Source organism: Rhinolophus hipposideros (genome assembly GCF_964194185.1).
Source record: "Rhinolophus hipposideros genome assembly, chromosome: 4".
NCBI lineage: Eukaryota > Metazoa > Chordata > Mammalia > Chiroptera > Rhinolophidae > Rhinolophus > Rhinolophus hipposideros.
The window spans coordinates 28,437,189-28,462,169 of record NC_138050.1 but is presented as its reverse complement, the minus strand read 5'-3'; the positions used below and the strand labels follow the sequence as shown (position 1 = coordinate 28,462,169).

At 35.1% G+C, this 24,981-nt stretch overlaps 1 protein-coding gene across 11 annotated transcripts in view; it reads right to left on the bottom strand.

The window, feature by feature from the left end:
* TENM3 (teneurin transmembrane protein 3) overlaps nucleotides 1-24,981 on the bottom strand; it is a 955,259-nt gene that overhangs the window by 151,715 nt on the left and 778,563 nt on the right. For all 11 annotated transcript variants that reach the window (XM_081046184.1, XM_081046189.1, XM_081046188.1 and 8 more), the window contains one exon: nucleotides 7,411-7,649. In XM_081046184.1, the coding sequence (XP_080902310.1) occupies nucleotides 7,411-7,649 (239 nt within the window). The remainder of the gene's footprint in view (nucleotides 1-7,410; nucleotides 7,650-24,981) is intronic.

The following is a 24,981-nucleotide window of genomic DNA, read 5'->3' as shown; positions in this document are numbered from 1 at the left end:
TGAAAGTTACAACAGACTGCAAACATGACAAGATAGCCAAAATTTCTATAGGGGTGTGTGTGTGTGTGTGTGTGTGTGTGTGTGTGTTGCACAACTTCATCCTTACGAAGTGCTGTCCTTAATATGGAAAAAAAAAATACAACCATCTAGAGTGGGTTTTTATTGGTTTTCTCCTTTTTGAATTTGCAGAATCAGAGTACTGCAGTAGTATGCTTTATCATATTACTATTATCCTCCTTTCCTCGAGGTAAACTGTTTTATTTGGAGTTGTCAATCACCACCGAATCAGGTTTAAATATGTCTTTAATTTCATGTATGCAAGGATAACATACAATATTGATTTAAAATTTTTAGTTTACAATTTTCAATCCTCCAAAAATAGGCAATATATTTTTTCCATAATGTGATGAAATCACATTAGTATTAAAATGCTACCATTCCATCTCAAAATGCATTTTCTGAATGTAATGCAACTAGGAGTTAAGAGAAGAAGCTGTAGTGAAAAATGGTATGTAATTCATTGCTCAGTTGTGTTCTATTACCTAATAAAATAGCACTTTTATTACAAAGAAATGTCCAAAAAAAAAAGGAATGTCACATTTTATTTTGCTACATATATTTAAATGGTTGATTTTTCATGAAGCATAAAGGAATGGCGTATTTTTCTTTCTGACCCTGAGTTGCATATATATAGCTAGTACCATAATCAATTTCAAGGTACACAGAGAGGTAAAAATGTTCATAAAATGCAAATAGACACAGAAGTAGGACAGATAACCGCTACTGAATCATACTGCAGTGAACCTGGATTCGACAGGTTATGTTTTGCTAGATGTAGGGAACGCTTATGTTGTTAAACAGCCTTTTTAGCAGACATGACAACATCTATTTTAGGAATCAGTTGGTAGCAGCTGTTCAGAGGAGATAAATAACTACATATGTATTTTTTTTTCAATGAAATAGAACATTGAAAATGTAAGTATTTCTTTAGTTAGCAGCATGTCAGGAGTTCCTAAGAAAAACAATGTTGCCTTATTTCTTGTCATTGGGAAATGAGCTAATCAACCAGTCCCTTAAAAGTTCAGATTTTTGTGGGGGAAAGAAAAAAAAAAAACAACTACGAAGGGTTTAGTGGGAAATGTGAAGTGACTGTTAAAGAATACAAAGAATACAGGGTTTCTTTTTGGGGATGATGGAAATGTTCTAAAATTGATTGTAAAACTGTGTGAATATACTAAACAGTGTTAATTTGAATTGTACATTTTAAATGAGTGAACTGTAGGGTGTGTGAATTATATCTTAATAAACCTGTTATAAAAATTGTTGTCAAATAAATTATTGGCTGGGATAAACTAAGCTAAAAATTGAGAAAATATGCTAGCATAATATAACTTGATACAATTTTTGTTCGCTCTAGTTTTCTTTAAATTTAAAGAAAGTGTTCAAACTTTTGATGCTACTTTATATGGGAAATTATCTGAATTTTCAGACTCTACCTGGCAGTGTCTGGAAATGTTAATGAGGTGAACTGCCCATAAATGGAGTTATTTGAACTTTGATTTGACTTTGTTGCAGTTTTAACTGGCGTTAACCTAATAATCCAAACATTTATTTTGATTTGTATTTAATATTTCAATAATGTTTTATGCTTTATAAGATGTCTGGGCATTTTTCTATGTGTACAGCATCACAGTTTCAGGTTTTCCTCCATCTTCTGTAAGTAAAGAACAATCATCAAAACTCCTACTCATTCCATAACTGAGAACAGAGGCAGAAGCAACAGTAATCTACAGACTTTCTTTTTAATCTATTCTTTGATGAGCAATTGCTAGCTATTGCCCATCTTTACAATTTCCTAATTATTAGAACAGAAAAAAAAAAAAAGAAGACGGATGAGTAAGTTAGGGACGCAGAAAATGTGGAACAAGTATTTTATCGATAGGTCTCTATCACTAACTATTATTATTGAACTTAACATTTGTGTTCAGGAATCAGTAGAATTTTCATTGTGCACCTTAAAATTAACTTAAAGATTAAATTTAATCATAACTTAAAGATTAACGTATTAGGGAAGGATTTTAATTGGGAGCTCAGCAATGTAAAGAAAATCATAACGTGACTGCCGAAAAGAAGTCTGCCATATGTCCAAGCTTGGACATTTGATTTTTAAGACTTAGGATATGATAAACCACGGCTCATCTATTATGTGTCAGCTATAATTCTCAATTCTGCTCACTCCTCTATCCCAACAGGGCCTCGTCATCTCCCAGGTAGGTTGTCTAACAGGTTGTCTGTACTGTCCAAATGATAGTCATTAGCCACACGTAGGGTTTCCCGGCGGGAATTCCCGCCCATTCTCAGGAATTTTTTTTGCTTCCCTGTTCCCGAATCCCAAGAAAAGGTGGTCGGGAAATTGGGAAAATTAGCTCCTTGAACCCCTAATACTCACAATGGGAAATAAACATACTATTCACAATGTATCTCTTAGACATTTTTCCTATTTATTGTTAGGGTCTCCAGGCGGGAATTCCCGCCCATTCTCGGGAATTATTTTTCTTTTTTCTGTTTCCGAATCCCAAGAAAAGTTGGTCGGGAAATCGGGAAAATTGGCTCCTTGATCCCAGGTGTTTGTAGTATCAGCCGTCACTTTGTGGAAACGATTCATCATGGAGAACAGAAAACAGTTTATATCTCAGGATTTGGGAACGGGAAAGTGAAAAACATTGCTGAGAACGGGTGGGAACTCCCGCCTGGGAACCCTAGCCACACGTGGCTGTTTGAGTTTAAGTTACTTAATGACAGTAAAATTTAAACTCCAGTCCCTCAGTTGCATTAGCCACATTCCAAGTCCTCAATAGCCACGTGTCTAGTAGTTACTGAATTAGTGAAGACACAGGATGTTCCCACTATTAAATGTGACATTTGACAGGGCTGCTGGCCTAGAGCCTTGCTAATCCCACTGCGGTCTACAGCTGCACCACCTGGGAGCCCATCTGAAACGAAGACTCTTGCTTCTCACTTCAGATCTGCTGCATCAGAATACGCATCTTAACAAGATTCCCAGGTGATTCCTTGGCACATTAAAATTTGAACAGTACACGTCTGGACTTCCTTCCTTCACATGCCACGTTCTGGCATGCCATAAAGCAATCTTTTACAAACAAATGGGATTCTTTTTCATTGCTATGCTTGAATTTCTTCAGTTGCTTCCCTATTTTCAATTCTTCCAAAAACTCATGGGAAACAGTCGAGTGTAAAGGGGTCCTCGGTAGTTCCCAGTCCAGTCCCATCATTTACCGGCTGTGTGACTTCAGGTGAGGTGCCTCTCACAGTGACAGATTCCTATGTGTTAAATGGGGATAACAACTCATAGGGTGGTGGTGAAAATTAAATGAGGTGATTCATACACAGCTTCACACACAATGCCTGGCACACTGTGCGCTCCCCACATGCACCACTGGAGATATTTCATGGTTCTTCCTTTCCTTGCCTTGGATGACCTCTTCCCAAGATGATCTCCCACTAACCATTTTGACAGTAAACCCAGTGAACTGAATTTCTCTTCATCTTTTAAGTATCACCTGCTAGATCAAGTCTTTCCCCAATATCTTCACCAGAGATAGGTATTTTCCCTTTTCTTTTGTTTTTTGCTATGAACCAAGCTGCTATGAAGTCATGTACTGTTAAGTGTGTTTAACAGTGTTTAGAACGAAGAGCTAATTTGAACCTCTAACATCCAGCAGAGTGCCCAGAAAATGTTGACCTAGAAATGCTTATTGAACAAACATAAAAGTACCGAAAGAATATTTAAATGAATTTTTTAAAAATAATGGAGTAAATAAGGACCTACAACATAAAAATCAGAAATTATAAAAAAAAAAAAAATTGAAAAATTTGACTACTTAAAAATTCTGTATGGTATATGGCATAACAATTATGAACAAAGCTAGTAAAAAATTGGAAAAAAAATATAACATATTTGACAAGTGATTCATATCCTTTATAAATAAATACTTGCAAGTCACCAAAAGGAGAAAATTTACAACAGAAAAAGGGGGGGAAACTTGGCTCTTCACACACACAAAAATAAATACAAATGGTCAATAAGTACATGAAAAGATATTCAGCACTACTAGTAATAAATGAAAAGAACAATAAGATGTTTTGACTTAAGAGATTGGCAACAGTTAAAAATACTGATAATAAGTAGCTTTGGTAATTGTGTCAATTGAGGGTACTTTGGCCATGGTGTGGAGAATTTAAAACATGCTTACCCTTTGGCACAGCCAATTTCTATCAAAGAATTTATTCTGATCAAATATTTGATCAACTGAACACACATGCACACACAACACACACTTACATGCATAAGAAAATAGTAACTGCATTTTGGGGAACTGATTCATTTGACAGTCACTAAATAAAATTATACACATAGGATGTTTAATGAATGATGAGTGAGAAAGCCTGGTACAAAATGCGTTCAAATTATGGAACTCTAGATGAATAGGAAAGTATCTGGAAGGGCATACACCAAATAGTTAACAGTGATTACCCATGCAAAACACAACTTATGGGAATTTTCACTTTCTTTTTTTGTTCTTCCTTTAATCTCTGAAATTTTTATGGAAATAGGAAAAACAAACGAAGAACAAAGCCTGTCCCCCTCCATCCTCCATTTCGTAAGTTATTTACCTTTACTGTCTTGAGAAAACTTTATCTTAGAGAAGAGACATGTTAATGCTACATCCTTATAACTTCTCATGACCTTACTGGAAGGTGAGAAAGAAAATTCTGGGATTTTTGCAGAAATACTTCCTCAAGCTTCTAATTTTACTTATTTATCAAGTCTTTGACGTTATATTGACAGTCAATATGAGAGAAGGGGACACCTAAGGGGATGGGGAAAAATGTAAGGATGATTGCACTTGTGTGAAAGGTTGTGAGGTCAACTTAATGATGACATTGGTTTCCCCAATGATTCTGGAGTTTATCAGAGTCATCTAGCTGGACAGGCAGTGTCCCTTTCTTTCGCTGCTTTACATGCACACTCAATAGAAAGGACAACCTTCCCTGAGAGAAGTGCCCTATTCTTTTTTTTCAAGGGTAAAGGTGGTATCTTCAGTCTGAAAAGATTCGTCATGCTAACCGAGGAAGAAGTGAAATTCGGCCCTTGATTTAAACAAAAAACACTGAGTTAGTGTGCTAGTCATTTAAGCACAGGAAGACTAGTAAAAATTCTAAGTATATTTGTGCTTAATCAAAGCAAAAGTATGAGATAATTCTTTGATGGTAACTTTTGCCTGGTAACACTTGGATTGTATCACCTTAATTTCTAGCACAATAACTGGATCATAACACAAGCTCAACAAATATCTCTACATGAGTAGACTAACTACAAAATTTGTATGTTTCCATGTTGGGAAAGAAAAATCAAAGGAGACTTTTTTGGGAGTGGCACTAGTAGGAAAACAAGGAGGACGCTATCTACTAAATTGTAAAAACAGGCAATTTGAAAAATAAACACATTTGAGTTTTTACTTAGAAGTCTAATACTCAATTATATCCACTAATGGATCCTTGAAAAGAGTACAAGTCTCACAAATAATACTGATCTAATCTCACAGCAAAATGCTGTTTTTTTCATGTTAGTCACAGAGTGTAAAACTATTCAATGGTATCAGAGCTGATTTTCAAAATATTTAACTACTGGTAGGACACGGGCACTTAACAATCAGAAATGATGGCCGAGAACACATCAACAGCACAGACACTGAATTCCAGCCCTGCACAATATTTATCTGTTAGACATGTACTACTGTTAGAAAATCCCCTACAAATATATCTGCTTAATTTATTCCATGCCATTTATGACTGATGCATTTCAGGACCATTAAAAATTCTTTAGCAGCACACAGCTGACAAAAATAAATAATTTATACAGCTAACTAGGAGAGATTCTCTTAATGGCTGGATACTTTCTAGCTGAATCCTAGAAATCCGCCTCTGAACACCGATTTTTTTGTTGTCATATTCCTCATTTACCTTGAGTGTTATGAAATAACACAGCATTGTTTCATTACTGTGTGATCTCGGCCATGTACCTGGTTTGACCAATTTTATAAGAGGGAGTTAACTTAGACTGAAAAAAAACAAAAAAGTTCCATCTTGCTTTTATCACTGATGGACAGTGACTCCAGGAGGTGCTGCGTGAAGCACTGCGTTAAGGATAATGAGGCTGGATCCCAGGTCAGTGGGAAAGAGGGCCCTGATTCATTAGTGACGTCGGCCAAGGCAGACGAATTGGAAGTAATAGTACGTAACAGGCCTCGTTGCCGTTCCTGACTCAGTTATCTCTAAAGTTCTTTCACGCTCTAAAATTCTGCATTTCTCTTAAATGTTGTGCCTCAAAATGGTTATTTCACTTTCCAAAGTACATAATTTATAACTAAGGAGTATTGCAGTTAATGATAGAAACTGGTTCACTACACAAGCATCATTCTATTCTACATGCAGCTCTGTAATAAATACTCTGATTCAGTTATAGAATTTCATGGGGCATCACAAATAGCTTTGTAAACTTGAAAATGCATCACTGACTGTTGTTCTTGTCGGATAAACCACACAGCCTGAGATTTATCTCCGGGGACACCATTAGCATTTTGATGATGTAGGACTTTCCCTACACTTAGAAGTAGATGAAACATCTGATGTGGTCATTTTTGACACTTTAAAAAGCGACTTCCAATAGTTTGAATGCTCGTATATGTTATAAAACAGTTAAACAAAAGGAATATTTATAACTTCGATTAGAGGCTTCTATCATTCGGGTTACCATTAAGTGAAAAACATGATCAACACTACATCAGAAAAGCTGAAAAATCCACAAATATGAACTAGCAGATAATGCTGTCACTGTTTTACAGATGTACAGTTCTCAGGAGATGGTTTCTGAGTGCAAGATGACGGTCCTGAGTGATGAGATTTACACTTAGAGAGCTGAGGTAGCGGAATGGCAGTGATACCACAAGCAGCAGAGTTCCCTATTAACTATGCATTGTGGGGGATTCCTGCATTGTGCTCCTTCCTGCAACTGCGTGAATTATTTTATGTGCATGAAATGACACAGAGCTACCCATGTTTCATGAGGGATAAGTCAAGCACAATTGTACACTATAGTCTATGTCCAAGAATATAACTTCTTCTTCAGGCAAGTGCAGCTTTCCTACTTATCTAAATTTGTGGAAGATAACTTCAAATACCCTGTGATTTATCATGTATTATTATGAACCCTTTCCCCAGGAAATATAGCCTCCTAATATACTTCTTGACCAAATACATAGATAAAACCCACCAAACAATATAACATCCCGAGTTACAGACAAAATAATTCCAAAAATTGGTTCTTACCTATAAAATACGATAGAAGTATTGCCAGGAGCACGGAGACCCCTACGGCACACAGTGCGGTACACTTCCAACTACAGTACTTGGAGGACTTCTTGAATTTGAAAGCACTTCTTGATAGGGTGTTTCTAGGTAGTGGCCGGGTAGGCGGTGAATAAACAGAACCAGATGCCATTGTGTATCCTGGGGTTGCAGTACTGAACAGTGGCGTTGTCCCTGTTCCTGTTTTGAATAGGAAATGCCTGTGGGACAGGAGAATATCATTATACAGTATCAATAGAAAAGTATGTGTATTTGATACAACTATGTTAAAATGTGGAGAGAGAGACAGCTATGTATTAGCTCTCCTGTCTTTTAATCCTGCCTGCAGATAATTAAAAAAAAAACACAATTAGAAATTAAGTAAATGTTTTAACGAAAACAAACCCAACTCACAAAAATGACTCGGATGAAAGAGACTGATTTGTAATGTATACAGCAGTATTTACGCACACAAGTGATGAGTGTCCCTTCAAGCAGATATCTTGAGAATCTATAGAGTTACTCTGATTTTATCATTTCCTGCACAAAACTATTTCGGAACTTCCCTTTATGAAGTGCCTGAAGAACATCTTCACATTTCGTTTAAGAAAACCCATCTTATTATTTTATAGCTACATGTGTAATTATTATTATTTGAGAATACATACTCATATAAACACAAGAATGCATGACCACACTGATGCTCTGCAGATTGATGTATTCTCTGGATATCCACCGAAACATTCTAACCCCAACCTGCTCCCCCACTAACGGGTGCTATCAAGTTTGGGCACAGCCCGCTGATCAGTTCTCAAGGGATGGACACCAATTTTATTTTTCCCTTATGTCATACATAACCAGGAAGGTAAATATGCTGGGGGGAATAGAAAGGAAGGAACGCTTTCCAAAACCAACCTAAATAAATGAAGAGGCTGGTGAAGCAGGTTTCAGATCAAACTTAGAACAACTGAGCCATAAACAGTGGAGCAAACTGCCTCTAAAAGTTGTATGCTCTCTGCTGCTGAAAATGTTCAAGCAGAAATTGAATGATCACATGACAAGAGTGCTGTATAAGGAATTCTTTAGGAAAGATGACTAATTTTAAGATACCTATTAACAATAGAAGTCCCCTGATTTAAAAAAGAAAGCACCATGTTTTCCATGGTTTCCATTTCGTATTATGCTGGTAATTTATAGTGTATTCAGTTTGTGTCTTAACAGTTATTATTACGTTCCCTAATAACACATTCAATGAAGTTAACACACTGTGCTCTTTCTTCCATATTCAGGGTTATAGGTTTTCTGGAATATTTTACCATGGTACAGTACAGTCTTTATACGAGATGATTTTAGGTGGTACACAGCTGAATATTTTCAAATTTAATACTTATGTACTCATTTTAATGTGCATTAGAAAATAGACTGAATATATTAAACAAGTTAAGGGCTAAAAGGACTGAACTTGGAAGTTACACTGCTAAGGTTCAAATCCTGCTTTACTGCTTACTAGGTACGTGTCCTTGGGCCATTTGCTTTACTTCTTTCTGAGTTTTGTTTTTGAATTCGTAAAATGGGGACAGTAATACTACCTTTCTCTCAGAGGTTGTTATCAGGTTTAAATAAGTTAACATTTACTGTAAAGTGCTTAGAATATATTATAGTAAGCACAATATAAGTGTTTGATAAATTAAAGAAGAATCAAACTCATGATTTTATGTATATTATTGCTTAGGAAAGGCAAACCAGGTATTTAAGTAACAGAGTCCATTTCCAGAAAATTACAAAGTGTAGCTGGTGTACAGATATGGAGAAAGTCATGAAAGTTTGTCTAACACAGGTATAGAGAAAATAATTCAGGATTAGAAATCAGATGATTGGGTTTTAAGTTCTTGGTCTTTCATTTCCTAGTTATATGTATCTTAACAAGCTTAATTTTTTTTTTTTTAATTTGTAAAACCGAGCGAATTATTTACTTATCTCGTAGGGCTGTAAATCAGTTAATGCATCTAAAAATGTTTTATCAACTACAAAATTAGAACAGATGCAAATGATAAGTTACTATTTCTGTACTATGAATCCATTTTCCCCATGGAACTCCTTTCTAAACAAATGTAAAAGTTTATAGCCTGAATTAAATAGTATGTTGGAAGCAGCATTTTTAGCACCTACTATCATACTCATATTCAGCTTGGTTATTGAGAATGTGGGTTCTGGAATGAGACTGCCTGGGTTCAAATCCAGACTTCATCTATAATTAGCTGGATGATGTTTGGTAAGTTAGTTAAACTTTCTGTGTCTTGGTTTTATCATCTGTAAAATGGCAATACTAATAGTACCTCCTATTATAGGCATTTTATGAGGATTAAATGAAATAACATAGATGACATATTTACATGCATTACCGCTCAGTATCCAGCACAAGATAAATGCTCAATAGGCATTAACTCTTTTTCTTCCTGAATTCTCTTATGTAATATATATTCCAAAAGACCAAAAATGACCATTTGAAGACTTCAGAGAAATCCCAATTCAAAATGTAACACCCTCAAAACCAATGCATATGATTGGTTTTGAATGAAATTCCCTGACTTTCCCATGTCATGAAATAGTCTTTTTATTTTTTTCAGTCACTTAAAGTTGTAAAAACCATTCTTAGCTCATGATCAAAACAGAAACAGGTGACAGGCTGATTTGGCCTGTGAGCTGCAGTTGACCCCCAATCTAGATTCCCACTTTTTTGAGGATTGTACGTCAAGAATGAGCAAGACCCATAGCAACAGACTTTCTCCTCAGTGCCATTGGAACTGATTTTTAAAAAGCATTCCAAAGGATGCATATCCACTCCTCTTGGAGCAGGAGAACGTAAGGCTGGACGGATAAGTGTAAGTGGATAAAGATCTCACCAAAGCCCTGTTCCCTTTACTCGCGTATTTTCTTCAAAGCGTTTATTACAATCAGGTATTCTCTTGTTTATTTGTTTACTAGTGTGGTGGGTTACATGTTTAAAATACTATTTAAAGTGTGTTTTTTCCTCCTGAAATATTCCCCTTGCTGTCCTTACTCTGCCTCACCTCTCTGAATTCCAAGAGCTGCTATATTGCATTGCCTCCAGGAGAGTTGAGACAGGGTGAGAAGGAGCACTAGATTGAGTGTCTTCCTGATTTCCTAAGGCTCAGTCTGCTGAGGGAGGTGGAGTGGACTGGAGTATAACCATAATGTTTGGAGGAAACAGGGTAGGAGATAAAAAGAGGTTTCCCACCAGACAAGGAGAGTATCTTCAGGCTGGGAGCAGGAAGAGAACCAGGGCAGGGGGCAGCTGATGAGAGCAGAGGACTCCACAGGGCCCAGGGAGAGAAGCTTGCTCTCTGCTTTGTGGCAAGTCTAGGGACGTAGCAAGACTCAGAGAAGCTTGAGGCTCTCTCTACCACTCCTATGCCACGCTGTGCAGACAAAAATGGCAGACAGAGCTACCTGATGATGCTATGCACAAAGAAACAAGGAGCATTGGAATAGCAACCAGTGTGTAGGTCCGCGGCCAAAGACACATTGCCTTGCTTTAGTCTTTGGTACCAGGAAGAACCTCTAGGGGAAAGTAGAATTAGAGATGATTTGGATTAGAACCATAATGTTTGAAAGAAATAGGATTTAGGAGATAAAGATTCCCCTTAGACTAGGAAATATCATGAAGGGTTAGGAAGAGGGAAAAGGGGGGGAATAGATGAAGGCAGAAGGTTCACTGTGCCTCAGAGACAGAGGCCCTCCTCCTGGCTCCATTGGCTGAGTCCTGGCGAAGCAGACACCATGTAGTGTATTGGGAGACCAGAGGAAACCTGCCGGGTAACAGGACCCCACAGTCCAAACTGATGTGTGGAGTGTCTAGGTGGTGCGGTTAAAGAGAACCTCCCTGAGATTCCTGTTTCTCAGAATGATTTGTAAGAAGGACAATTACCTCCATAGTTTCCAGAATAGCATAGAAGTGGTAGAGTTGCCACAGGACCTGAGGAGGCCAGATAGGAATGTAGACTAGCTCTGTAAGGTGACCAATAATGAAGGAACACATTGCATGAAAACTCAATGTGTTGGTGAAGAAGACTCACGCACCAGTTACTCCTGCTGTGCTCGTGGTAGCACATACGGGAGTAGGGTAGGAGGGAGACACCCAAATCATTTGACTAAAGTTTTTAGGAATGAGGGCCTCAAATTAAATATAAGAAGCAGTTAAAAAAAGAAGTTGTTTAGCATAAAGATTGTTAAGAATAATATATCCACTGCACAAATGTATTGTCTGTCTTTCCTCATTAGAATATAAACTCTATGAAGTCTTATTCACCTCTTAGTATTTTTAGGACTTAGAAAGTTCCTGGCATATAGTAGTAGTTGCTCAATAAATATTGTAAAATAAATGAAATGGTGACCATTGTACTATATCAAACTAAAAACCTTCTGCACAGCAAAATAAACCATCCATAAAACAGAGAGGTAACCAACTGGATGGGAGAGATATTTGCAAATAACACCTGTGATAAGGGGTTAATATCCAAAATATATAAAGGACTCACACAACTCAACAACAAAACAACAAACAATTCAATTAAAAAAATGGGCAGCGGACCTCAACGGACACTTCTCCCAAGAAGACAAACTAATGGCCAACAGATATATGAAAAAATGCTCAACTTCACTGGCTATTAGGATGATACAAATGAAAACCACAATGAGATACCCCACACCTGTTAGAATGGCTATTATCAACAATACAAGTAATAACAAGTGTTGAAGAGGTTGTAGAGAACACGGAACTATTATACAGTGCTGGTGGGAATGTAAATTGGTACAGACACTAAGGAAAACAGTATGCAGGTTCCTCAAAAAATTAAGAATAGATAAGAATAGATATACCATAAGAATAGATATACCATAAGAATAGATAAGAATAGGTATACCATAAGACCTAGCAATCCTTCTTCTGGGTATCTACCCCCAAAATCTGAAATCGTTAAAGAAATATGCACTCTTATGTTCACTGCAGAATTATTCATGGTGGCCAAATAATGGAAACAACCAAAGTGTCCTTCGATAGATGATTGGATAAAGATGTGGTACATATACATAATGGAATATTACTCAGCCATAGGAAAAGATGAAATATTGCCATTTACAACGACGTGGATGGAGCTTGAGATTATCATGCTAAGCAAAATAAGTCAGACAGAAAAAGTTGAGAACCATATGACTTCACTCATATGTGGATATAAAACTGAAAGCAACAAACAAACAAGACAAACAAACAAACAAAAATCATAGACACAGAGAACAGTTTAGTGATTACCGGAAGGTAACAGGGTGTGGGGAGGTAGAAGATGGTAAAGGGAGTTAAATATATGGTGATGAAAGAACTGATTTTGGGTAGTGAACACACAATGCAATACATAGATGAAATATTATAGAATTATACACTTGAAACCTATATAATTTTACTAACCAATGTCACTCCAATAAATTTAATGAAAATTTAAAAAAAAAAAAAAAGGTTCCCATTGTGCAGATGTGGAATGTGAGCCTCAGAGAAATGAAGTACCTTGGACAAGGACCCACTGCTAATAAATAAATTTTAAAAAAAGAAGAGAAAAGATAAATAAACGTTGGAAATTACAGGAACCAAAGTGAAAAGCATTCCTAGAAAATGTGTTATAGCTTTATTCACAATAGTATGGGTCATTTCTTCATGAGAAACGGGATTTGAACTTGAGCCTATGAACTCTACATTATGATCTTAGCTTTGACACTAAAAACATGTACCTACCGTGTGCAAGACAATGAGTTAGACGCATGCTGACTTCAAATTAGACATCTGTTTCAATTTCCAAAACTGCGATAGCAATACATGATGTCCATCTGCTTTGGTGATACTGGCAAAGAACTCTTTCAAGAACAAGGCTTGAACTGCTATGAAATTATTTTCCTTAGAGCAAAATGCAACTTTGAAATACTGTTGAAAAGAAAGATGTGATGCTCAAAAATACACTATTCATGAATATTAGTAGAACTGAAGACCACTTTACCTTAGAAGAGTTTGTAACTTACTTAATACATAAATTTGCTTTTGTTGTTGCAAGAGAAAATAGAATTCAATTGTATTTTTTTTGGCCTTTAAATCTCAGAAGTACATTTCCCCTTCCGCTGTCTTAATGACTACCCATATCAGGGGGCCTCACATTGGTGCTTTGGAAATATATGTATGTAATAAATACAGAAACATTATAAAACTTCGAAAGAAAAGACAAATCACCAGTGCATTATACTTTACAATCACTGGTCTTTGATATTTTCAAATGGCTTTCTACTATGTAAGTATAGAAAGAATTTGTAAAGTGTTTAAGCTGATGCATTTTGAAACCAATTATAAACAAATGGTGTCATTTACGTGAGGACAATTCCTTTAGGTAAATTAGGCCTCAAAATAGGTATACTAAAATACACATGTAAAGACCTCTTAGACATAAACTAGAAAAGTAGAAAAGGTCTATGTCAACATATTTTCTATAGAGGAGAACATTTGGTTTCATATTTGGTAGGAATCTTGTTATTTTTTAGGTTCAGACAGGAAACCTTCTTTTCCAAAGTCAACAATGTCCTTTCTACTGCAATGTAGAAGATATAAAACACTGACAAATGTATATTGTGACTAACGTTATGTCTTTAAGCCTAGAACTTTTTTTTAAAAAACTGTTTCAAGGTCCAACAGACTGCTTAGTTTATGTCCAGAATTTCACAAATATTTAATGAGCGAACAGATAAATGAATACGGAAATTTGGCTATGTGAAAATTATACAATGAGTTCATGAGAAAATGATTTTCTCACCTAATTTTCTATAAGGCACATGTATCTGTGGGTCATTACAGTCTTTCCCTGGTTCTGTGACTTTTGCCAGGCCCTACAACCTTGGGAACGTGCTTCTCATGTTTTAAAAAAAAATTCTGCAAATTTACTCTCAAAAACATATGGTTCTGACCTGGCATCCACATGAGGTGTGTAGAATAAAGGCAGAAATTTTCTTTACTTCTCAGACCATATTTGGGAATGAAAAACATGAATCCTGTGAGAATATTCCCCATTGTATCCAGCAATAAAGCAGCAACAGCAGCAGCTTCTTTTTAACAGAGCACACCAGAGCAGGCTGATTTGGTTCTGATGTTTCTAATGAAGCCCTGCATGACGCCTGCCTCCAGTTCCTCAGCTATTTGCGCCACCGTTTTCACTCTGGTGGTGAACTAGAGAGGGACACTTGAAGAGAGACTATCAGAGACTGAGATGAGGAAAATCAATTTCAAAGCCCCAAAGACAGCGGGTGCAGAAGGTCACCAAACACTAACAGCTGCTTTGTGGCTTTGGGATCTGGAGGGGGATTCTCTTTAACAACAATAACAACCAGCCACGAACTGTGGAACTGGGTGGCATCATTAACTGGAATGCCATGTCACGACGAAAATGTAAATGGCAAGGATGGCACTCACATGGAGCACAATTAATAGCGGCTTGTTTTTCTTCTTAGGCTGAAAGATCTGTTTTCTCTATTGATCTGCCTTCAGACCAACCTTTTCCTTTCAGCTCCCACCTTCTGTTCTAGCTCATGTTTCTAACAGATTCTCTGATGTATCTTTCTATGGGTCATGTCACAAATTGAAAATTAGAAGGGACAAAGGCTGAATTTCCTCATCTTGCTTGCTGCCCCCATTTCCACCTTTGGGTCCCTGCAAGTAACTCTGTCCTTTAGGTCTCTCTCTCGACGGACATAGGGATAATTTTCAATTACTCCTCTATCCTGCCTGACTCCCTCCTCCTACCCAGTATTCAACCTGTCAGCGAATCTTGTATTCTTTCCTTTACAGCATTTCTTTCTTTTCTTTTGTCCTTTGTCTTGTCTTTGTGTCAGGGTGGAGAAGTTCTTCTGAGTTCTTATATCTCAACTTCCTCTTTTTAATTGATTTGGCAGAGGCAGAGAAGAGGCAAAAGTAACATTTTCATTTCACATTTTCATCTACTCTCAAATGAAATGTCATGTTTTAAAAACTGGACCTGCATGGGACACTGAATTACTTCTGTACGTCTCTTAACATCTATCTATTCTTATGTCAGTCCACTTACAATCACTTCTTATAATTTATTTTGCTTTTCTACATCATTTCCCAGCAGATATGCTTTGCTCTTTAGTAACTCTTCACTTTGGATTGATTGTGTTTTTCAAAGTAACCACTACAAAACTTACTATCATATTTAGTGGAAAAAGAATCAGATCTTTTTGGGTAAATTTAAAGGGGCCTTCCTATAGTATATCATATATAATATCACCATATCAATGCTCATTTAAATAGATCCAAACATCAACTACAATATTAAATAAATCATAATATATAATTAAATTGTAAGCTTAACAGAGTCACCAGGAAGCAAATGGGTTAACAGCAATTTTTTTTTTGTTCAGGAGGTTAATATAATCATGGTATTCCTCTAATATCAAGAACATGATTTAAAAAGTTGGAAATTTTACACACCAAAATGAAAAGCATCCCTGTAAAAGGTGTTATAGCAGCATTCAAAGTGGTTTGAGTAATTTCCTCAGTGGGACATCAGGATAGAAAATAAAAGTCAAAAGGAAAGTGTATAAGTACTGAATGAAATTTTAACTAGATTAACTTCATAATTGGTTAGCTTCATAGAAGCACTTTTTCCTTCAATGTTTTATACCGTGTTAAAAACCTTTCCAAAAACTAACAAACAAAGGAAATGATTAGAATAAAAAAGAGTGTAGTCGGTCAGTTTCTTTCCATAAGGCACACTTGAAATCTTTATTAATGACATACAGACATCTGGAAAAATATTTCTATTGTATATAATCCATTATATCTTATGGGGAGAAAGGGTCTACAGAAAATGTTGATGCTTTCTTCCTCTTTCCTATATTCCTTGTGAACAAAGAGTAATTTACACCAAACTACATGTGAAATGTTTAAATACAATGTCTTAATGTCCTGCCTTCTACTTGTGTGTCTATGCAAATCAATAAAAAATTTACTTAGAATATAGATTGCTTGCTTCAAATTGATGCTCTGATTTCAAAGACAATATGCTAGTGAGAAGAAAGATGGGCTATATTTGGTCAAAGTTGCAAGCTTTTCAGAATCCAAAGTTCTCACTTAAGAGCTAAGGAAATTTTAAGGTATAGGTTCCTTTTCCTTCAGGCAAAATATAACTTTCTGGATTTAAGAGGCTTATTAAAGGTCTCACAAGATTTCCTCAACATCAAATGACTCTACCAAAATGACATTTTCAGATCTAAAGCAAATGAATCCCACACTTGCGGATTAAATTTACCTGGAAATACATGAAGGCTAAAATTAACTACTGAGTTCAAAACAGTTTTACTCACTTTATAATGCCAAAACAATGGACGGTTTGCCTCCAAATTCACTTTAAGATAAAATACCTTTTACAAATTGTCTAAATATAGAAAATTTAATGATTGTGTATTGTCTTCCCTTGATATTGCCCAGTATCACTCATTTAATTACCAGTGGTCTATAACTGAGAGTGTATTTATTAAATACTGCAGAACTTATAACAGCCCCAAATATTTGTGAGTATATATTTGAAAGAAATAATATATCTGAAAGGTGATATTAAGCATTATCCAAGCCTTTGAACACCTGTGTTTCATTATCTGTCTAGGATTTTCACTATCACATTCTGAATTTCAAATTCCATAGCCACCTGGATTATCTGTTAAACGTGTATTTAGCAATGTGTTTATAACCAATTGAAAGGCTGAACAAGCAGTTTATTTAAAGGATGTGCTTTAGATAATAATGCAAGAAAATACAGAATTTCTGGCAGCTATGACACAGAAAACTAAGCAAAGCAAGCCCATACAGAAAATTATCTGTTCGTATTCATGGCTGGGTTCTTGTTTGTTTTCCTTACCTTTTAGCAACTGATTCTCAATAGCTGCCCAGAGACATCTAGTACAATTACTTATTGTGCTTAAATACCTAGCTATTGGAAAGACATCTCCATCAGTCCAGGATGATGGCCCTCAGAAGCTCTGCAAGTTTCCCCAACTAAGAGATTGCCGAGGCTGCTATGAGTTTTCAGGGTGAAAATTCTAGCCCCTGCATTAAGAGTGCAAAAGGTATTCCACAGTCACCCATCTCTCACATGAAAACAGTTCAACCAGCCTGATTATTGAATCACAGGTTCTGCTAAGACCTTGTGGACTTATGTAGTCAAGACTTAGGTCATGAATATGAGCAGAAATGGAGTTGGAGACCATTCGATACATTAATGCAGCGATTCTCAAACTTGGCGCACACCAGAATCCCTTGAAAAGGTTTGTTAGAACAGATGGTCTGGGGTGGAAGCCCAGCAGCTGAGTTGCTGGTCCAGGGACCACACTTTGAGAACTGCTGCAGTAAGCTCTTGGCATTATTAGTTTCTAAGCTTCTGTATAACTTCAAGACTCGCATCAAGACTGTATAACAAATCAGATCAGTTCAAAAGACTCCTGCTTAGAAACCCACTGCTGGCAGCTCACTTCAAGCAGTCAAATTAGAACCAATGGAATTTGTACAACACAAGGCTCAATCCATCTGATCTCAGGATCAAGTAGCTTAAACATTTTTCATTGTTTGCTGTCATCTCACTCTTAATTTTTACGTCCAATATTCCCCTTTATTGTTCTTCCCTTTCAATTGTACCTATTTGTTAAGAAGATTTCCTCATCCTTTCTAATCTCATTGTTACTTTTAATTATCTCCCCTGTTTACTGGCATTTATCTCTAAATAAGACACCAGGATATGTTCTCTTTTGGTTCTTTGTCTTCTGTATTTGTATCTATATTTCCATGTGCTTATAAAACATTCACCACCATATTATCTTACTCCACAAGTACCTTCCTTAGGTGGTTCTCTTCCTTTTCACTTTGAACTTAATACTTGGATTTGTGAGCCATGAGGAAGTCTAGCTGATAATTCACCTTGTCTTTGTTACAACTTCCCATAAGGTTTCACTACTTTCTTCATAAAGATCACGCAATTCCTCTACTCATCACCTTTTCCAGCTGGACTAGTTTTTATATATCGTTTTGTCCACTAAAAGCTTTGCTTCAGTTTATTACCTGTATTAAAATCTATATAGGACAGAAAGCTGCCCCTACTCATTCCCTTTGTCTATTAGCAGAGACTTCGGGAAAACTCAATTCTAAGTATTTTAAAAACACTGCACACACACACACACACACACACACACACACACACACAAAACCTCTTTACCCCTTTACACATCTGCTATTTTGAAGAGAAGAAAAAGAAATAAAAGTATTTTTCTGCACAGCATGCCTTTTTCCTAACTTTTCTTCTTCTGTCAGCTGCTGAGGACAAAGTAGTGACAATCAAGGTTATGTTCCTAGTACTGGTTACAATGGATGCGGCACTACCCTACCCAGACACAGTTGTAGAGTTGGTAGCTTCTGATCTACAAAACAACATTAAAAAAAAAAATTTCTCTTACTAAGGTTCAGAGGGAGCAGAATTCCAGCATCACTGAAGAAAAAAAAAATCCCACTGTATCTTCATTATTACAGTTAAAGTTTTCTTTCTTTCATCCTTTACATATTATTTTAAAACATGCTTTCGAGGGTGGGGCGCAGGAGAACCTAGAAGAGTACTTAACTGGTATGAGGAAAGTAAAAAGTATTTGAAGGATCAGTTTTTAATTAACTTCTTTAGTAACCACTATGGTGTCAGTAGTCCTTGACAAAAGCTATAACTAAGAATCAAAATAAGCAAATGGAATCTAAAAACCGAAAAGCCTTGTCTCAAGGGCTGATAAAAAGATGAAACAGTTAAGAGATAATACAATTTGACTAGAGCGAGTAATAATAAACTATTAAACTTCAATATTCTTCTCTTCACATTTGGTAATTTAATCTCTGCTAATTTTTAAATAGGATGAGTCTAGAAAAGGTGCATGTGCACATATGTGTGTGTACGTTTTCTAACAATTGGCCAAGCTTGCACAAAATGGATTATTTTCCTTCTAATATAATCTAAAGGTCTCGTTATTCTAAATTTAATTGAAAATACTTTACAGTAAGTGATATACTATATACCCCTGAATTGTAAAAATACAAAACTTTAGGCTCCTAATTAGAATGATGTTTTTATAACCTTGAAGTTCATTGTAGTATACAGTTTAAAGAAAAAATATGTTAAATAAAGAAATTAAACATCCTCCATGTAAGTAACCAACATTAGAATGTAAATTATATATTTTGACTGAAAACAAAAGAACAGAGATGTAATGATTCTAGCTGTGACATAGTGAGTTTAGTGAGACTGATAAACTACTTCTTTGTGCTGATAGCATGTTGTGATCTCAAATCTAGTACACTTTTGAATTGATGTGCTATTATCTTTGGACAACTTTCACGCCGGGTGATCCCAGCAAGAAAAATGTCTTAAATGAAAAGCTTATAAACAAGATACATTTCACTGCTGTTACCTGAATTAATATGAGCTATTAGTAGTTGTAAAAAAGCGGTTTGAAACAAAATTGTTTTTAATATTTTACCAAAAATTTGCAATAAGAATGTATTAAATTATATATCTTAGCAATTGTTTCAGTATAGGTTCGTAATTATATTAAATATATGTTCATGGTAAGTACAGCAATATGTGTTAATTGATCTCTGAAAAATAGGAGGCAAAATTCTAGAGAGTATTAAGGTGATTTGTGGGAAATATATTTTAGTGAATTCTTTACTATCTATTTTTTTTAATTAAAGTTTATTGAGGTGATAATAATCAACAAAACTATATAGGATTACAGTGTACAATTCTATAATATATCATCTTTACTATCTTTTACATTTACTTTTCAGTCTTACGTGAGAGACATATATAAAATTTGAACATAACTACAGCTATATAAAATATATAGGGATATAATAGGAAGCAAAATATTTTTATTATGATTTATTTTAATTTAGGTGTGTCTATAATCAAGATCCAAATCAAGTTACAGAGTTTGTTTGGAAGCATTAAGAACTGAAAAACAACTGAACAACATTAATTCTGAAAATATGCAGATTTTTTTTACCATTATCAAGAAGGCTAAAATAGCTTAACAGTATTTGCTTCACATTTTAGTTATTTTAATAGTGCAGCCATGGTATCAAATGCATGAGTCTATATTAGATATTTTCTTACATGCTTTAAGATATCAATTACATCTACTTTTGGCAGTTATTACATACTAAATATATTAAAATTAAAGTGGAAATGAAAAAGAACATCTTAAAATTCCTATATGCTATTTGAACAAGACTTACCCTATTTAATCATTAATTCATTTAATTATTGATGGCCATCTATACTTAAAATTGTTCAGCAAAGTTCTTTCTATAAATTTGAGAAGAAAGCGTGATCTAGATAAAGAATTTCAGGTGTAGATGTAATTTTTTGGAGAATAAAAGAATTTCGGGGTTGTAAGAGATGCTAAAGATATCTGAGTCAATCAGATATGTGATAGATAGTAAACAAGAAATAGTTAACAAACAGAAAACAATCAGTCCAAAGAATAGAAAATGGTTTAAGTGAAGCTGATTGAGCACCTATTACTGTGTGCAAATAAAATGTTATCTAATTTAAACTTCACAAAATTCCCACTGTCTGTATACGTGAGTGTGTGTAAAAGCTACTTTTTTTAAGATGAGGAAACTGAGCCTTAATATATCAGTTTATACAGAGACAAAGCCAGGTCTTTTTTTGTCCTAAAACTTATATTGTTAACCAGTTACATAACATTGTAGTAGTCTCTGTGTGAGATGTGTGCCTTGACTCTTGTGTGAAGCACACATCTATTTGTATTTATCACTTATCTAAAAGCTAAGAAAGATATTAAGCTTTTATAATAGTTAATACACTGATGATAGTGGAGCCTGTACTCAACCCTTTTGTTGCAAAGTCCCTAATGGCTATGAGGGGACTGAGAGAAGAGTAAGAGCTTACCTACTAGAGAAGTTGACAGTAGTGTCCTCACCTCATAGTTTCTGCGTCTTGTTGTGATTAGTTAAATAAAAGATTCCTCATAATACTTGGGGATGAATTGTGGAGTGATCTCGAAAATCTTTTCTAACCACATAAAGGTTAGCCACTTAGCTCACGGCAAAATACCCAAAAGAGTTATAAACCTTAAAAAATGAATGAAATATACAGAAAGGAGAAGGTTCCAAATTTGCTGACCTTTTCTGTGATGACAAGTAGCTGTCACTAGTCGGCTACCAAAAATATATTTTTGAAACAATTATTAATCTATCTCTTCAGGGTAAAGGTAGTATTCAAGAACGAGTACGAAAGCATCGCTTCTCTAAAAACACTCAGTCCAGAGAGAATCTTTTTTAAACTTACATTTGGGAACAGTCCATTGATATATGATTTTGTTGCCAAGAACAATGATAGTTATCCACAACAATTTTCAATTTTCCTAAACTGCTTGCAAGTCCACAGAACATGGTATTTTAGTGAGTTTTGTCCTTATTTATTTCAAACTGTAAAAATGTAACAACTGCCAATTAATTGGCTAGCATGTTAGAGAAATTCGCCAGATTTCAACAGATACTGTATGATCTCACATATATGTGGAATCTGAAAAAGTCAAACTCATAGAACCAGAGAGCAGAACGGTGGTTGCCAGGGCCCGGGGCTGAGGGGGATGAAGGGGTGGGAGTGGGGTTGGGTGGGGGCATGGGTAGATGTTGGTTGAAGGGTACAAACTTTCAGTTATAAGATGAATAAGTTCTGGGGATCGAAAGTACAGCCTGATGATTAGAGTTGGTAACACTGAATTTATACTTGAAACTGCTAACAGAGATCTTGAATGTTCTCAACACACACATACACACAAAAGGTAACTATATGAGATGATGGATGTGTTAATTAATTTCATTGTGGTAGTTTCACACTGTATATGTACGCATACATTAAATCATCATATTGTATACCTTAAAAAAAATGACATTATAGAACCTAAATACATATAACTGTCCAAAGAAAGTTTACATAATTGTTACACAGGATTGAAAAATGTTTAAAGTCTGATTAATATTTGATAAATAATTATCTTATAAATTTATATTTAATAAATAAATGATTCATTAAATGAACAAAATTAATATTGAAGTTAAATTATTTTTAAATATTTATTTCATTTTTATCCTTTCAGTTTTTAGTTTTCTATATGTATGATAATGTGCATAAGATTAATACCTTGCTACATCTATATACTTTATAATTTAATAAATGCATTTTGGGATTAGATAATTTGTTTTCCTTTTAGATATAACAGAAATAAATCTGGAGACACTACAAGAAGAAAAAGCAATGAATTTAGAATTTGGGACCTGAGATCTAGCTAAATGCTGCCACTAACTAGTCATGTGACCTCTGGCAGCTTATTAAATCTCAATTGGCCTTAAAGAGAATTAAAAAGATTAATTTCTAAGATTAATTCAAATTATGAAATTTATTCTGGAATAGAGTCCATCTTTGTTAAAAGCAGTCGCAACTTCTACAGGTCCTCTATAACAAACTTGAATTTTTCACACTGGTACATCGTATGAGTTTCATAAATATCTGCCAAATGAATGAATAAATGGATTCAGGCTTTATTTTATGAAATATCACCATGCCATCTCATATAGTTCCCTCCCCATGCTATCACTGTTACCTTTTTTTCTAAAACAAATCCTATCTTTGAAAACGTACTTCATAGTTTATTTCCTTTAGGAAGTCAGTTAAATTGAGAATACAGCAATTATTCTCATAATACAAAACTACTTATCTCCAAAGCAGAAAAAGTTATTGTTCACAAAAATCAGTCAACACGTTAAGTTTTGGTAGTTGTCATTTAGTTTCATAAATACTAAATCAATTATCTTACTTTTAAATGTGTAGCGTAAGAAAGGAATAAAGAAAAGCAAAGAAATTAAAGTGCCAGCTACTTTACATATGACATTTCAATGAATCCTTATGAAAATTTTGTGAAGAATTATCAAATCCATTTCATGAAAAGAACAAGATAAAAATGTATGAGTAATCTGCCCAAGATTACATAGCTAGTAGGACGTTGAGATTTTTTAACCCAGATCTATCTTCCCCAAACCAATGCTTTTTCTAGTATTATGGAGTACCAGAAAGAGGCAATACTATTATATTAGTACAGGATGTAATTGGAACAAGGTGACTTCTGGTAGTAGTATTTTAAGTGGTTCAGAATGAGGTGAGATGCTAAGAAATCATAAAGAGGGTCAGAGCAGAATCAGAGGGGTTTTCAAATAGAATTTATTAAGCTTAGTTGTTAACTGCATGTCCAAGAATTTAATCTTATGGGGTAAGAAGAAAGGGTTCTGAGAATGGTGTGATAGAAAACAGGCTGTACCTCAGGCTTGAAATTAAAGGAAAAAGAAACTAGGCAAAAGTATGTCATGGCAAAATGAAGAAATGCAGGAAAAGAAGCAATTATCTTTGACAAGGTATTTATTAATTGCTAATGAAACCAGAGGTTGGAATTTTAGAGAAAAACACACAGTTTTAAAATTGGAAAGAAATTAATTCTAGGGAAAGTTAAAATCACCATGTATTAGGTTGGTGCAAAAGTAATTGTGGTTTCTGCAATGATTTTTAACCTGTTAAACTGCAATTACTTTTGCACCAACCTAATAGTAATGATGGTAAGTAAAGATGAAATATATATGGAAGGAGGACTAAAACATATTTCCACAGACAACGTTTGTGAAGAGTAAAACAAAACAAAACAAAACAAAACAAAACAAAACAAAACACACACACACACACAATAGTTGCTGAGGAAAACGAAGACAGGTGCCTAAAAATGAACAGATCGTATTCAGAAAACGATTATGATTAAATCACAGTCATCAGCTATGACCGGAGTAACGGCACAGATGACCTACCTTGATCATGTTCACAGAAGTGACTAGAAATGTGTCAGAAGTAATTAAGAATTCACTTCCCAGGGTACTATGAAAATTAAGGTTATCATATATGAATATGTTATATAGATTGCTGGTTATCGAAAGCCAAACGTTATCAGAGTATACAGTATTTGTCATTTGTTAAAATTATGATTTCAAAAATCATTTAGAACTGTAGTAAATGATTAATGCTTATATCCTTGGTGTCTTAAGTGCTATTACAAAGAAAGTGTGGTTCACTGAAACAAAATAACACTCCTCCTCTATTGTATAGTATCTTCATCATGCTCAAAAGACACGTAAAGCTTTAAATACCTTAAAGAAAACGGGGGTCTAACTTCTGACTGATGTGGAGACAATACATCTATCAAGGTTTTTACTGATTCATTCCAAACATTTACTACTTTAGTTAATTAAATGTTTCAAGGATATGAATAGTTGCCTTTCATTATAATTTGAAGATTATTTTTTCTTCTCAAGAACAAAATCTTCAGACTTGGGGT